At 37.4% G+C, this 16,741-nt stretch overlaps 1 protein-coding gene across 2 annotated transcripts in view; it reads left to right on the forward strand.

The window, feature by feature from the left end:
- CTNNAL1 (catenin alpha like 1) overlaps positions 1-15,909 on the forward strand; it is a 58,010-nt gene extending 42,101 nt beyond the window's left edge. The window contains exons 11-19 of one of the 2 annotated variants that reach the window (XM_067743722.1): positions 1,306-1,456; positions 4,986-5,023; positions 7,384-7,434; positions 7,528-7,682; positions 11,412-11,460; positions 14,427-14,483; positions 14,627-14,740; positions 15,428-15,511; positions 15,652-15,909. In XM_067743722.1, coding sequence (XP_067599823.1) covers positions 1,306-1,456; positions 4,986-5,023; positions 7,384-7,434; positions 7,528-7,682; positions 11,412-11,460; positions 14,427-14,483; positions 14,627-14,740; positions 15,428-15,511; positions 15,652-15,675 — 723 coding nt within the window. In that variant the 3' untranslated portion in view covers positions 15,676-15,909. The remainder of the gene's footprint in view (positions 1-1,305; positions 1,457-4,985; positions 5,024-7,383; positions 7,435-7,527; positions 7,683-11,411; positions 11,461-14,426; positions 14,484-14,626; positions 14,741-15,427; positions 15,512-15,651) is intronic. The other variant, XM_067743723.1, reaches the window with a different exon arrangement.
- The last annotated feature ends 832 nt before the right edge of the window (positions 15,910-16,741 follow it).

Genomic DNA, 16,741 nt, shown 5'->3' on the forward strand with positions numbered 1-16,741 from the left:
ATATATATATATATATTTAGTTAGTTAGTTAGTTTTTCTTTCTCGTATTCTTTTCCATTACATATCAGTTTCTGAAACCTCTTCAGTGACTTCCTATCTCACTCAGAGTAAAGTCCATCTTTACTGTGCGTGTTTCTCCATCACGTGACCATTGGTGACCTTCCTTTTTTTTGATACCAGTCCAGTCACACTGACCTACTGGCTGTTGTTAAAATGTATCAGAAATGTTCCCGCCTTATTCCTAAACGACTTTCCCTAGGTTTCCCTGTGACTCCCTCACCTTCTTCAGTTCTTTGCTTACATGCCACCTTTGCAAGTGAACACCTAACTTAAAATACTGTGACTACCTAACACCCTCCATCCTCCTTACTCTTTGTTTTTGTACATATCGTTCATCATCTAAGATATTTCATAATTTACTTACATGTTTTTAATTACCTGTCTCCCCACATTATAATATGAGCCCCATGAAGAGAGGAACATTTATTTGTTTCGAATGAAACAACTGTTTCCCCAGCACCTGGAACATGGGTACAGTGCTGGGCATACAGCAGGTGAATGAAGAGTCATATATTAGTTACTTGGTACCTTTGAGTCTCAGTTTCTCCAGCTGTAAAATGGGAACACTGCTTATTGAGAAGGATAGTATTTTGTTTGTGTTTTTGAGGATTAATACTAATGTATATCAAGCACCTATCACAGTACCTCAAGGATATATCTACCATGTCCTCATAGGTGTATGCGTATGTTACTACTACTACCACTACTACCACCACCACTACCACTACCAGTACTAATACCGATTCTGCTACCTCTACAACTACTACCGCTACTACTACGAGTACCAGTACTAATACCAATACTGCTACTACCATCACTACTACTATCATCACTATGACTACTGCTACCACCACTACTGCCACCATTACTACCACTGTTACTAATACTACCACTACTACACCATCTCTTCTTCTGCAGTATACAGTACACTCTTTGTAGTCAGAGTATAACTCTGAATTATGCTATGGAAATAACTTTGTTGACACAGAACTTTCCTTGAATAAAGATAATTGCTCCCTGAATAAAGGCTTATATATAATAATGCCTACTATTTATCTATAGATAAGATTATAAGAAACAGTAAGTTTTGTATGTCCATACTGCCCAACATTGGGCTTATGTGTGGAAATTGCTTTGTAGTTGTGTTATTGAGTGATATGAACAGTACAGGCTTAAGTTTGATTTCCAGTATGATTCTGAGAGGTAAGATTTTGAAACTCACACCTGTGTATATTGTTTCTTTAGATAATTTCTGCTGCTGAAACTTTGACATTGCATCCATCTAGTAAAATTGCTAAAGAAAATCTAGATGTATTCTGTGAAGCCTGGGAATCCCAAATTAGTGACATGTTAACACTGCTGAGAGAAATCAATGATGTGTTTGAAGGAAGACGAGGTGAGAAACTGTCTATATATTGAAATATGTTAGTATTTTAATGTAACTATTAGTTTTTTAATGTCAAACCTCAGATGCAAAATGAATAACTTGTTATAACCCAACTGGGTTATTTTTATAGTAAAGTATCTCCCACAAAAAATTATAAAAATATTATTTGTCCTTCATTTTAGTATCAAAGCAATAAAATTTGTTGTACAACAGTATAGTAGATTCCTTTGAATTAATATTAACAATCTAGTTTTCTTATTGAAATTGTCATTTTTATATTTCTTATAAATTGTTTTTTAGTTTTAGTACAAATGCTCTTCTGTAATACAATAATTCTCTGATGTAATTCTACTAACTTCATAATGAAATGAATGTAGTTATTTGATTTTCAAATTGCTTTCCTTCCACTTGGATGGAATCTCTTTCCTTGATGACTACGTAATCTTGGAATATTTCCTTTGGTGGGTAAGTTCATTGGTATTTCTACAACATGTAGAATAGCACCATACAGTGTACAGAAGGCATAATTTTTACTCTTTATTTTAACATCAACTTGGAGTTTTGTTTATTTCCCATTGTACTGTGTATCCAGTTATCTATGTTCATGTGTTTTTATGTATTTCCTTTCTAATGGCTTCTGTTAGTGTCAAGCATGTTTGTTTTTTAAATTAAGATGTCATTTAAAGCCATAATAACATCAAATTACATATTTATTTTTACTGATTATGAACATCTAAACATTTCATTTTTAAAAAAACACCCATTTAGGGTAATTGCTGATTTGCTTAAAAATCAGGGAATGGTAGACTTTGTAGATATTACGTAATTTGTAATGTGTAATAAATGCTTACCATGCTTCTGCATTTAAAGATTTCTGTGATAGCTAGTCTGAATGGCATATCATTTTGATGCTTTGATAAAGTACTTACAGCTGCATGTTTTTTTATTTTATAAATTTATTTATTTACTTTTGGCTGTGTTGGGTCTTCGTTGCTGTGCGCGGGTTTTCTCTAGTTGCGGCTAGCGGGGGCCACTCTTCATTGCGGTGCGCGGGCTTCTCATTGCCGTGGCTTCTCTTGTTGCGGAGCACGGGCTCTAGGTGCGCACGCTTCAGTAGTTGTGGCACAGGCTCAGTGGTTGTGGCTCGTGGGCTTTAGAGTGCCGGCTCAGTAGTTGTGGCACACAGGCTTAGTTGCTCTGCGGCATGTGGGATCTTCCCGAACCAGGGATCAAACCCATCTCCCCTGCATTGGCAGGTGGATTCTTAACCACTGCACCACCAGGGAAGCCCCGCTGCATGGGTTTTTATGTGAGGCAAGTTTTATATATTAAAAGGTAAATTGATGTAATTGATCCATATTTAAAGAAGAATGATCACTTTGCCATAAGACTTGTTTAAGAAATGAAGAGAAGAAGCTTCCTGGTCTTTCTGAGCGCTACACTAGCGTCCCCTACAGATAGACCAGAATTGAAACAGGAAAATCCAATACTTATTTTTGGCCTGTGTGGTCACTGTGGTTTCTTTTACTTTCAAACTGGATATTATGTAAATGATCTCTTCTTTAGGTTTGAGTAACCTGTCCCCCACAAATCAGGGTTATCTTAACTTCCTAAGTGCTGAACAGAAGTTCCTCTTTAGGTGGGACACTGCTGCCTTTGATCAATGGGACACCCATTGTTTAACTGGTAGTATCTTGCTGTTCAGAGGCATCCTTACTTATGTGGGGTTAATTGAGATAGAGTTGCTTGATTTCTTTTATTGCTTTTTTGTTTTTCCTGACTGTTATCATGAAGCTCATAAGAATAGCTTTTCCGCCAAGAAGCCCAACTCTGAGTCAGCCACCGTTGACTGAACTGAGTCCAGTGGCACAGTGCTGCTCTTCCTGTTCTGTATAGTTATTAGGACGGGGCTGCCTGTTTCCTCGCACCTGCCCACTGCAAAGGACAGAGTGTATTCTTCAGATTCTGGTTTCTCTTTGCTACTGGTATAACTCATATTATAACTATTACTGGAAAACCTTTGCTCTGTTTTAGCCACTTTAGTTCTGCTCTGCATATCTTGACTCTCCTGACTAGGAAACTTAGATACGTTTGCAAGTATCAGTTAGCCAAACAATTAAGTAGCAAACAACATGCTAAGCAATGAAAAAGCCTTTAGTGTTCGCATATTTGAAGTCCGTCTGAGAGCTAGGTTATTGTCCCCTTACCCGGAGACCCTTCGATTTCATAATAGGGCCTCCTGGGATTGTTTAAAGAACTCAAAAATCAATATTTGTCTTCCTCCCTTTCTGCCTTCATCCAGTTCTGCCTTCAGGGAGGCCATGGCCTTTGTATTAGAAGGGACCTAGATCAAAAAGACTCCACCTTTCCTTAGTGACAAGTATGTATCAACATTTAGAATTTGAGATTATCTTAAACAAATAAACGTCAAAAAGAAGCTTTCTCTCATAGCCTGCAGATTCTATCTCTTATTTAAGGAAGCTGAATTTCCTTTGTTATATTTGAACCATCTTGAAGTTAATCGGACTAAGCTTCAGTTTATAGGGATGTACCAGGTTCCATAGCTCTGCACCTACTTTATTGCTTGGCAGACTGGACGCATGAGGTGCTGTTCACTGAAATGGGGCGAACAGGAAGAGGAACATGCTTGTGGATAAACATGAGCTTACTTGGGGGATGTATGAGTCGGGAACAAGGGAGTGATCCATCCAGACAAGAGATGATGGGGCCATGATAGTGGAAATGAAGATAAGAGGACTGATTGAAGAATTTTATAAGTAATATTAGTATGATTTGATGATTAGTTGAATGTAGAGGTAAGGGAGAGTTTGAGGATAACTGGGTTTGGTCTAATCCAAATTCGAAAATACCCCAGTCCTACTCCTGAGGGTTAGTTAATAATCTGCCTAGCCTTTAGTGGTTAGGGATTCATTTTAAGTGGGTCTGGGGACATGAATTTTTTTCTGATGGATCATGCCATATAAAGCCCCTTTCAGAAGCAAAAAAGCTAATTAAGAACTTCTAATGAGGCATAATATTGCACACCTTCAGTGAAATAATGAGGCTTTCCTGTCCTTGGGGGATTAGCTTTATTTGGTAGAGATGCAGAAAAGCTCTGGAGATTGAAAATGGACAGCAGTTAGGTTGTCATGAGATTATTTTGCTATCCTCATGGGCTGAGAGGGCCTTTGAACTTAATTCTGGACTTAATTTATCTGGAGGTGTAAACTCAGAAGTAAAGATGGCACAAGTGTCATGTTGATTTAGGGAGTATTAAACAAAGGATTTAGGGAGTATTAAACTTATAATACCCCTGTGAAGACAGTGCTTCAAAAACAATTCTGTACGTCAAAGTCTGTACCAAATATTTTTTTTTCATGTTCTCCAACCAAATTACAATTTTATTTCTCAGTCACATGTAATTAATAGACTAAATTATCAAAACTAATGTGCTAACATTTCTGTTTATTTAATAATATTTTAAAAATTAAATGTGAATAGTAGAAAATTTGTTTTAAGTTATATATGTTATTTGTAGGAGAGAAGTATGGCTACCTTTCACTTCCAAAGCCAATGGTAAGTAGAAAACCTTTGTATTTGTACACTTGAGAATGTTTTTATTCAGAATTCAAATTATGCTCTTGTTGCCTATTGCTCCCCCCACAACTTCCAGTGATTGACATGACAAAAAAAAAGTTAGGATATTAAATGTTGACTGTTCAGAATTGTTATTCTGAGTAGCAGTCTAGATGTAGCCCACAGTTTGGTTATTTGTGTTAGATTTGAGGGATTGAGGGAATACGTAACAGATCTTATGATTAATAAGAAGCTGTAATCTGAAGTCAGAGGTCTTTTTGTTCTTCATATCTTGGGTCTAATTCACAAGGTCATGTTGGAATAATTTTGTGCAAACTAATAACTTTCTTAATTTTCTTGATGAAAATAAACCATTCTGTTTATATGAGGCTTGAAATGCTTTATTTATTAGCTTTACACAGTTGAAGCTGATGCATCTTGGCTGCATTGCAAAATAGTGCCCACTAGATGGCAGGCTTGGTTACATTATTAAGATGGTTTCTGTACCTTTTCAGGCAATTCCCTTTTGGTCTTCATTAAACACTTTGATAATAATAATTTGTAAAAGTAAAAATAAAAATAATGAAAACACAACTAAATTTAAAAGAATAAGATGGGGTTGTAAGATTCTAAATAAAATAAAACCTAAAAACCTCTAGGGTATTCTTAACTTTCTTAAATGCTTTATAAGTTGCTTTGTGCTAGACTAAGGAAGAAGATGCAGATGATGTGACTATACAAGGAGGAGCCGAAGAGATCATCGGTCATCTCTGTTTATTTTCTAATGAACCTAAGAGGCAGCCTGTGTGTGTGTGTGTGTCCATGCCTCTTTATAGATTCCCTGTATTTATTTTCTGTCCTTTACCTTCTCCTATTTCTTCTATAGTAAACAGGATTAGAAAATTTCAAAAGGGCAATGTTAAATGAACAAATATAAACGATGGGATAGAAAAACGAGAAAAAGTTGCGGCTCTTCTATTCTGCAGTTAAACTGGTGACAGAATAGCTGGTCAGAAGCAATAAGTCATGGTAATAATAAGGGAAACAAAAAACGGAGAAGTACACATATACCTCAAAGCTATTATCTTCTTAAGCTAAGTGGGCACATGCGTGTTTTGTTTTATCATAATCTGTATTTTGTGTACATGTGTGTGAATATATATTTTGTGGGGTGTGTGTGTGTGTTTGTGTGTGTGTGTGTGCATGTGTGTGTGTGGATGGTTTAAATAAATGTTTCCTTTAAAAAAATAAATGGCTCCCTGCATCTCCTGGCCCTACTAGCCCAGCTGTTCTGGAACTCCTGCCCCAGCTAGGGGAGTTCCCACCAGATCTCAGAATGAGAGGAATGCCGCCCAACTTGGGCTGCCATCTCCAGAGAACTTCTGGATATATTTTTCAAAGAAACTTGCTATTGGTAGTGGTTTCTACAAGTAAGTAAGCATCTGTGGGCCAGTCTGGTAACCTAACCAGTGTACAAAGTTTTCTTCTCCCCTAGGGGAAATATATTCTGATTTCTAAAGAGCCTACGTAGAAAGAAACTTGCTGTTTCAAATATAGGGGCCATCAAACATGCTGGTTCAAATATTAAATCGTAAATTCTAAGTATAATCTCCTATATAACCTGGCATATAGGATTAGGAATCTGGATATCAGTGAAACTAGGGTGCTGAAATTTAGCCCTCAAAAAGGCATACTTGTTAAAGGAATTGAATTCCAGAGTCATAACATTAGGAATATATTGAAAGCTACATATAGTGATTAATTTTATTACATCATTTCCTAAGAATAATTTAACAGAGGGGCCAGGGAGGTTTGGGGGTGTAATAATTGGACTATGAAAAGACTGCAGAAGTCTTTAAGTGTTTCTGGGACACAGATCTGCTTTTCCTAACTCCAGATTTCTAACTAACTACTTCTTCAAAGCTGAACGCACATATTAGTAGAGTATTTGCAATTACAGTTGACCCTGGAACAGCATGGGTTTGAACTTTGGGGTCCACTCTTTTGTGCATTTTTTTCAGTAGTACATACTACAGTGCTACACCATCTGGGGTTGGTTGAATCCGCAGATGCAGAACCACAGACACAGGGGAACTGCGGATACGGAGGGCTGACTGTAAGTTATACTTAGATTTTCGGCTGCGGGCGGAGAGTCAATGCCCTTAAGCCCCACGTTGTTCAAGGGTCAACTGTAGTTGTTTGTTTTTACTTAAACAGTTTAATATAGTTTCAGTATGTTCTGAAAATTTTTATATTAAAATTTTATTACAGGTACTTTGTTATGCTTTCTATGACTATTGCATTTCTTCACAATTAACTCTACCTATTTTTAAGATGCCCTAATCTTTTTCTTGTCACAGAAGAATAATGCAAACCTGAAGTCATTAAAGCCAGACAAGCCTGACTCTGAGGCAAGACCTTTTTCTTTGCAGCAGTCTTACTTTTAATCTTCCTTTTACATAATTAATGACTACATTGTTGTGATTAAAATGTATGTTTTGTAGGAGCAAGCCAAGATAGCAAAGCTTGGACTCAAGCTGGGTTTGCTCACCTCTGATGCCAACTGTGAGATTGAGAAGTGGGAGGATCAGGAGAACGAGGTTGTTCGATACGGACGGAACATGTCCAGTATGGCCTATTCTCTGTATTTATTTACTAGGTAAGTGTAGTTACATCTTAATCTTTTAAAATGAATTTAATGATATCTGGTGTAAAGAAAAAGTGCCATGTTACATTGATAGGTTAAAGTCGGTTTCAAATATATGATAAAAAGCCTATAAGTAGTTCTTAGGACAATTAAGTGAATGGAACAAGAAGACATTCATTTAACTAGGATTTAGATTTAGAAGAGATCCTTTTCTAGGTTTGTGTACGGTTCCTTCCATAATTTTGAAATAATTTTGCTTTCTGCTTTTTGTCATCCCATATATCAGTGTCTCTCCCAGCCAGCGTCAGTAAGTTTAGAAAACATGCCTTTTATATATACTCTACCAAATGTAAAATGGATGGCTAGTGGGAAGCAGCCTCATAGCACAGGGAGATGAGCTCGGTGCTTTGTGTCCACCTAGAGGGGTGGGATAGGGAGGGTGGGAGGGGGAGGTGCAAGAGGAAGGGGATATGGGGATATATGTTTACGTATAGCTGATTCACTTTGTTATACAGCAGAAACTAACACACATTGTAAAGCAATTATACTCCAATAAAGACATAAAAAAGAAAAGAAAACATGCCTTTTAAATCTTTACACAGTGACGGATTATATACAGATCAAAGAATAGAGCCATGAGGTCTACCACCTCAATAGGATGCCAAACCTCCATGGATCAGTATTCATTATATAGCAGAGAATTTCCCTAACTTTACATTTACCTGACCTACATTCTCTGTCTTGTTCACCTTACAAGACTGTTGGTCAAACGCCTCAATGAAGTCCATGTCGCTCACATTTGTCTTCCATTATAATAATGGAAGACTATACGTATGGTACAGTATTTCCATGTTGCTAAAAATTTTATCTGTTTTCTGCTCAATGACCTGTTCTAGAATTTTCTCAAGGAATAACTTCGAGCTTTTGGTTTTCTGATATCTATCTTTTTCATTTTTAGAAACTAGAAGATATTTGATATCTTCAGTGTTATGGCTTCTCTCCTACTCATTTTGATTTTGAAATTACAACCAGCAGTCGTTCACATCTGCATATTATTTCAGTAATCTGGAATGTAATCCATTTGGACTGGAGTCTTAAGCTCAGTTAAAGTAATTGGGATCTCTACAACTGTGTGGGCTTTTGGGCTCAATAAATAGCCCCTTTTCCCCACCAAAGTTCTGAATAAAATGAAAAAATAAGCAAAAGAATAGGCAGATGGGTCCAGTAACATTTATACTGATAAAGCTGATACTCAATAATGAGGTTTATAGCCATAGGCAAGTAGGCTTTTAAAAATAATCCCTAGAATTAAGAAATCTTACCCTGTAGGGGAAGAATGTATCTCTTAAAATACTTGGCAGACTAGGTATATCCCAAAGGCACCCTTACTACGAAGAGAAAAAGGAGAAAAGAAAGGGCTACCACGTCTAATTTATTTTCATGTTCACAAAGTCACCAAAAAGACTGAAAAGATCAATAAATGTCCACCCTCTTCTATGGGGTGAAATAAGTGAGAGAGCAGAGTGAAGTGAGGGGTGCTGTGCTAGTGAAGATTCCTTCATATGGAAGGAAGATTAGGAGTGAGGAAGAAGCATTCATTCTTGTCTTGATGATGTCTTCTACCTTTTCAAGGGAAATGATTCCTCTGGAGGGTGAAGGAGAAATGATAGTTGAATAATTTTGCCTCTGGTTAGCAGTCATTTGTTAATATCTTTCCATATTTTCCATCATTGGAGACCTTTCCCGCCCCCCCCTTTGGTGGTTTCCTTTCTTTGTTCTTAATTCTTTTTTTTTTTTTTTTTTTTTCTGTACGCGGACCTCTCAATGTTGTGGCCTCTCCCGTTGCGGAGCGCAGGCTCAGCGGCAATGGCTTACGCGCCCAGCCGCTCCGCGGCATGTAGGATCTTCCGGCACCAGGGCACGAACCGGCGTCCCCTGCATCGGCAGGTGGACTCTCAACCACTGCGCCACCAGGGAAACCCTGTTCTTAATTCTTAGCAAGCTTCTCTGGGGATTGAGTTTTCCCAAAACTAATTTTGACCTCCTTTCTTGGTTCATATCATTTAAAAATCAGATGAGTCAAGTCTGCAAAAGGAAGTAAAATGGAATTCCTTTGTTTACCCACACTCAATGTGTGGGTAACTGAAATGTGAAGATTAACTGTAGAAACAAAGATCTTTCCTTTGAGATGGAATCATGCTAATTATCTCATGGTGATAAAAATCAGATTAAAAAATTTTTTTTGACCAATAGAAACTCAAGAAATAAATTATGACTTACTAAATGTAGTTTGGTATATAAAATCTTCCCACATAAAGGATTCATCAATAGAAAATATTTTAAGTTTGTGATTGCCCCTTTTGTTTCTTGTTTCTTATTTCAGAATATTTCAGGATTATATATGGTCAGCAATTTTTATTTCTGAGTCAGAATAGTGGATTTTGGTAAGGGGTGACATGCATCCCACAGAGGCTAGGAAGCATGAGGAATCGGGGTAACTAAAGCTCTATGGAATGGGACTTGTTACTGGAATATGGTTATTGGACAGGAGCCACTGAAGTTCAGGAAAAGAAAATGGATTTTCCGTAATGGATAACACCTCGTGCCAGTTTGGCAAGTCCTGGTAATATGATTGTGGTAAAATCTCAAGCTGGCTTTGTTTTCTACCCACCCTGTCGGTATACCTGTTTTTCCCCAATTTTTCTGTTTTCCCTTAAGATGATGGTTTACCAGCCTCATCTAATTGCTTCTTTCTGAGACTCATTTGTTAGTCTTCACAGTATCCAATTTTGTAGTTTTCTTGGGCAATTTTATAGCTTTTCTTCAGGCTGTCATGTAAGGTTGTCTTAACAATTTATATAATTTCTTTATCATTTATATACAGTTACTCATATTTCTTTAAAATTTATATATTTTAGCTTTTCTAGTACATTATGGTTTTTAAAAATTTCACACTTACCAGTGCCTTATGGTTTTTAAATTAGCTTCTGCGTCATAATTTCATTTGATCCTTACAACAGTTTATCAGAGAATAAGAATGTTTCGTTCATATCTCATAGCTATTAAAAGGCAGAACTGGTAAACCAGATTTCAGATCTTCTGATTCATGCCTGGGCTGTTGCTCATCTTAATGCATTCTGTTGCTCTTTGTTATAATTTACTTTTCACTTGTAAAGGCCTGAATTCTTCTTGATAGTTTTCAATATGATACTCTCTAATCTTCTGATGAGAGTGGTAGCACAAATATTGCTATGACTATTTTATAGACTCAGAATTGAAACTTAACTGACAGCCTCATCAGAAACAACTGAATTCCTGCCAGAGTTGAAATTAGAATCAAAAATGAGAATGTCCTGATTTTGGTCTAACCTTTTTTCCATTATGGAACAAAGGTCTTTTAGTTAAGGCATATTATCAGCTCTCATATCTTTAACTTATGAAGCAAAATGAAGAAGGTTAAAAAAGAAAAATAAAACTTAAATATAACTTCTCAGTTTTAAGTTTCTTTACATTATAAAATTAACATATATAATGTTTACCAATTTTTTAAAAAGTGCCTTAAGAGGTAATAGTTAAATGTTAAAGCTGCTTTAAGAATAGTTACAATATTATTAGTCTATTCAATATTATTCTTCAAAATTTGGGATCTGTTAATACACAAAATGCTCTAAAACTTTAATATAAAATCAGTTTCCAGGCAGTAACTTTTTCTTACCTCCTTAATAATTCACTTTATTTCAGGGGAGAGGGGCCAATAAAAACTTCCCAGGATTTAATTCATCAACTAGAGGTATGTTTTATTTCCATTTTATGCTAATACTTTATTTTTATTACTATTATTATTAGTTTGGCTGTGCCATGCAGCCCGAGGGATCTTATTAGTTCCCTGACCAGGAATCAAACCCAGGGCCCTGGCAGTGACAGTGCCGAGTGCTAACCACTGGACCGCCAGGGAGTTCCCCTATGCTGATACTTTAATTCTGGGCTAAAAGTTCGTGATAGCTAGTTTTCTTAATGATTTACTACATCATGTTTGTAGGTTTACCTACGTACACAGCACATGTGTACTGTAGAGAGTGGTAGAAAAGTAGAGGACTGCAGTAGCATTTTGTGGAGCTGTTTTGGTTATCTTAGTGGAAAAAAACTTAAATATTATAGGAGTAAAGTAGAATGGGCTTTGATAGTCACTAGATGCAATATTAAGTTTTAGGTTTTCCCAAGTAGGTGAAAATATCCTGTCAGCAGATGCATATCTTATACTGTCCTGAATGCGAGGAAAGGTTTTTGGCTTCTTCTTTATTGAATTGGATGAATGATATTGATTAAATGAGATAACACATAAGAAAGCATCTGTCATGGGGCTGAGACCATTATAGCTTCTCATCAGTACATGTTAGTTTCCTTTTCTTCCTCCATATTCCTGATGATTTAGGGCATTCAGGGAGAGACACATATACTGACACTCACCCTTCTGCCCTGTGTGTCTCATGAAACTCCACATAGGCCCAGCTCTAATTCTCCTCGCTTACCTGGAGGCTTAGATTGATAAGTGGATTACAGAGTCCTTTCTTAATTCCCTGATGCGCATGTTAGTCTGTTTGCCTCTCTAGAACCGAGGGCATTCTTGCATTTGAAATCTGAAAATTCTATCACTTTATCAACTTTACGTATTTTCCTTTGGCATTCCCATGTGCTTTCACCTGAGCCTCTTCAGGGAAGGGATTTCAGCTTGAGAGGATGATTGTCAACAGAGTCAGCAGAATTATAGAAAATACTTCATTTGGAATTTTCTGTCAAGTTGACTATAATTGAGCTATTTCCCTGTTTAAAAAGTTGGGAGAAATTCTGGATTCATTTTGTTCAGTTTGACCCGTATCCATTCCAAGTCACATCACACCATAGAGAGCATTTCACTGTAAAAGATCCACTGATCACCTTCTTCCTGTGTTAGCTTTTCATTAAACCAGCATCTGCTGATTGTCTGCATAAAATGTTCATCACATGTTCACTGAGTTTGTACTGTGTGTCAAACCCTGGGGATAAGAGGTTTGGAGAAGCGTGAACAAAAGAAAGTCCCTACCCCATGGAGCTTACATTCAAGTGGGAGCAGATAGACAATGAAAAGTTAAATATATAATGCCCATATATAAGTACTGAGAGATAAAATCCTGTAGGATACGAAGAGAGGTGATAGAAGGGGGGTGGTCAGGAAAGACCTCTTTAAGGAGGTAGCATCTGAGTAGAATGTTGAGAGAGTGAGCTAGATGGATATCTTGGGGTCGAATATTTCAGGCAGGCAGAACAAGTGCAAAGGCCGTGAGGTGTAGGGGTAGGCTGGAGGTGTCTGAAGAACAACAGGGAGACAAGCGTGGGTGGAATGTAGTGAGTCAGAAGGAAGGTGGTAGCAAATGACATCTCTGAGCCATGGGAAGAACCTTGATTTTTTTTTTTTCCCAAGAATTATGGAAAGCCCATTGAGGGTTTTGAGGAGCAATGGCATGACCTGGCTTCTGTTTTAAAAGGTTTTTGGCTTGACCAACAGGGTAAATGGTAACACCATTTACTGAGTGAGAGAACAGAGGGACAACACCGAATTTAGAGGGAGAAAATCAAGCATTTTATTTTGCCGAAGTAGGATGAACAGGAGTGGGGTCAGGTTAGGTCAAGAATGGACAGAGAGATTTGGGAGTCGTCAGCTTTAAGGTGGTTTTAAAACCATGGTACTCTGTGAGACAGGGATCTTGCCCCCAAGGGATTTGCAGGCTAGAGGGGAAGAGAAGATGTGTACAGAGAAAGTGGGAATGTGGAATGATGAGGAACATGTGGGTAAGTGAGTCATTCCGTTTGGTTAGAAGGTATGTTTAAAACGCACTGGTTTCCCTTTTAAAGGATAGGGAAGGATGCGAAGGACTATTTGACCTTGAGATCAGTTTATCCAATGATAGCAAGGCTGTTGGAAAGAGAGTTAAAGTTAACCCTGAAATTATTTGCCTCCCTGTTCTGCATCTTCATATGCTTTATCTAATTTATTACCAAGATCTGTTATTTTTCTTCACAAATCACTCTCAAATTTGCCCTGTTCTTTTCATTCTTCCTGCTGCCACCTGAAGCTCAGTCTTCACTTCCCTGGTGTCTCTCACTCTAAAAGACTCTGTGTACCACTTAAAAATAATCATCCAGAATATTCTAAAATATTTTTCAGTATTCTTTCCCATCATCCTCTTCTCCTCACTAAATTGTACAATGTATGGTCAATAGGGAAAAAATAATCCCCTCAAATGGCTAGTTGAAGAATGTGTATAGGTGACAAATTCTATCTTGCTGAGCTGGAAGCAGGAATGTTCTAACGCTTTTGACCTCATCTAACCCTTTTGACCCCATGTTCCAAGATTCAACACCCTCTTATAATTGGGGATATTATGAGATGAGCTTCGGATCCATCTAAAAGCCCAGGCATAATTTTTATGGCTAAGTATCAAATGTCTGTGTGATCCTGCACAGTAATTGGAGGTGTCCCGGTGTAGGGGAGCCACTGCAGGGACTGATTCTGCATCAGGTCTGGGAAATCTGCTTCTGAATACTGTTAAACTCTTGTGTTTTCCTGGATACAACAAAAAACATAGAAGTTCCATGACAGACCTTTTATGTTTAGGTTTTATCTTTTAACTTCTGTATGAAAATTATCCATGAGTGTATTTCTTACCAACTGTCTAGATGACATACGCCTAACGTAGTGATGTTTTTCCTTCCTACCAGGTTTTTGCTGAAGAGGGTTTGAAGCTTGCTTCAAGTGTGCAAGCTTTCTCAAAACAGGTAATGCACGTATCCTTGCCTGGTGCTGGTGGTGATGTCATAAATACCCACTTTGAGGGTATATTATTAAGGTATAAATGTATTTAAGGTTTAAAAGATGGAATTTCATTGGAGGTGTTATAACTTCCTTATTTACATTTCAGCTGAAAGATGATGATAAGCTTATGCTTCTCCTGGAAATAAACAAGCTTGTTCCTCTGTGCCACCAGCTCCAGGCAGTAACTAAGACACCTTTGCAGAATCAAGTGTTTCTAAAGGTAAAAGGGAGGGTGGGACATTCAGGAAAGCGCTTGAGAAACTTTCACACTTCTTTTTTTATTAGGTTAGCTTCCAGCCCCTTTTTCTTCAAATAAAGTGTTAATACCCACAGAAGAACCATGTATTTCCATTTTTCCTGCCTTGACTGCAAGAACCATTTATCATCTGCAGTTATAACTGACCCCAGGAAGTAGTAGGTTCACCAAGTAAATTAGCTTTTTGGACATGATTAATACCATAGCACGGAGCAGCTACCCTTAAATCCCAACATCATCACCTGACTAACTAGGGCACAGACACCTCAGAGTGAAGGGCTTCTGTTGTTTGTTTTAGGGAGTTGGAGTGAAAAAAAGTAGAGTGAAAGGAGTTGCAAAGAAAGGTGTTCACTGCCACTATTTGGTGCCCTTTGAGAAGCCCCTAAACCGTCTGAAATAGAACAGGTTGATTTTCCATCCATTCTTCCTGGGGTTCCATGAAATTGGCATGAGACTTGGGCAACAATCCCTGCTTCCTCCTTGTTCTGGGATCTCAGGTCATCAAGTCAGCTCAGATGCCTTAATCTGTATACCCTTTGAGATCCTTAGATTTCTATAATGAAGAAATGTTTACCATTTTCAAACTAAATGCTAAAGTCTTTTGAAGGCCTCCTTATAAGAATTTGATTTGCTTGCTTTCTGTCACTATAGGTTGATAAGAGTATTACAAAGACAAGATGCATAATGGCTACTTTGGTCCAACTTCTCTCACTTTGCTATAAACTGCTTAAGAAGGTAAGATAATTTGTGTATCTTAAACTCACATTTAAAAAATTAGTCTAAAGGAAAGTGCAAAAGAAAATAGATACTATTTAATTTTGCAGTTATTTTAAGAGTAAAGTAAAGCAGAAACTAATTTTCTTAATTCTTTCCAGATTCAAATGGACAACAACAGATGAGTCTCAGTTACCAATAAAGATTCTGTGGATGGTAAAACTTGAGAAGCTTTTGAGGTCAGATCTCTGGAACACCATGTGGCAAAGCTAACGTTTTTAGAAAGCAAATGATTCTTTATATTTCAGAAACTGAACAATTTTGTAAAGACAACAAACTGAAATCTTGCTTTATTTTCTGATCATGAAACCAATTGTGAAGCTTTCTGACAACTAATAAATGCCATGGTAGTTGCTATATTTCTAATTGCAGTGTGATTTTAGAATAGGACGTTGCCATGAATAATGTTTAAGTCAAACCAAATATCCCTACTGTCTTAATGACAGTTTAATCCAAAGAAACTACTTTGAATATATGATCATTTTGGCATGTTTTACCCTAACTTCCTATTTTTTTAAATTTAAGCTTATCATCTACTATACCAATTTGCAGCAGAAGAGACAAGTAGTCTGGGTGATGCAGGGTTGTCCTTAAACCTGTGGACTCCTCTTCAATCCCTCCGTCCACTGAGTATGACTGGGCCTCTGCTGTCCCCTGTCACAGATCATCCATGCCGGGAGCACACGTGTGTTCTCTAGTAAGGGTTTCACGGAGCACAGGAAATCTGTTGTGATGCATGTCCCTCTCCCACCCAAAAGCAGGGTCATGGAGCTTACTCCACGGAATCCTGGAGGAACTCACTAGGAGATGGTTTTAGTTCTCCTTCTAGCATAGCTGGCCTGTCTGCCCTGAATATTAGCTGGAATCCTAAGCCTATCTTACGGGCTTAAAAAGTAGTTTTTGTACTTCTGAGTAGTGACTGATGGAACAGAAGGTAGAAGACAGAGAATAATTGAACTGAGCTTTTTAAAATAAATTCTGAGTAAGCCTACATTTTATATATGTGTCTTTGGAATGTTCATTATAAAACAAATAAACAACTTTAGTGTTTTTAGTTTTACGGTTTAAAGCTTTTGTTTTTGTGGGGTGGGTTTTGATAGAAGGATCTGGTTATAAGGTCTGTCCTTATGATGTAGTATAGTTAACTTTGTTTTTTTGTGCTTGTATCCCAGTGCTTTGAAATTTATTTTG

This window comes from Pseudorca crassidens, chromosome 7, assembly GCF_039906515.1.
Source record: "Pseudorca crassidens isolate mPseCra1 chromosome 7, mPseCra1.hap1, whole genome shotgun sequence".
NCBI classification, from domain to species: domain Eukaryota; kingdom Metazoa; phylum Chordata; class Mammalia; order Artiodactyla; family Delphinidae; genus Pseudorca; species Pseudorca crassidens.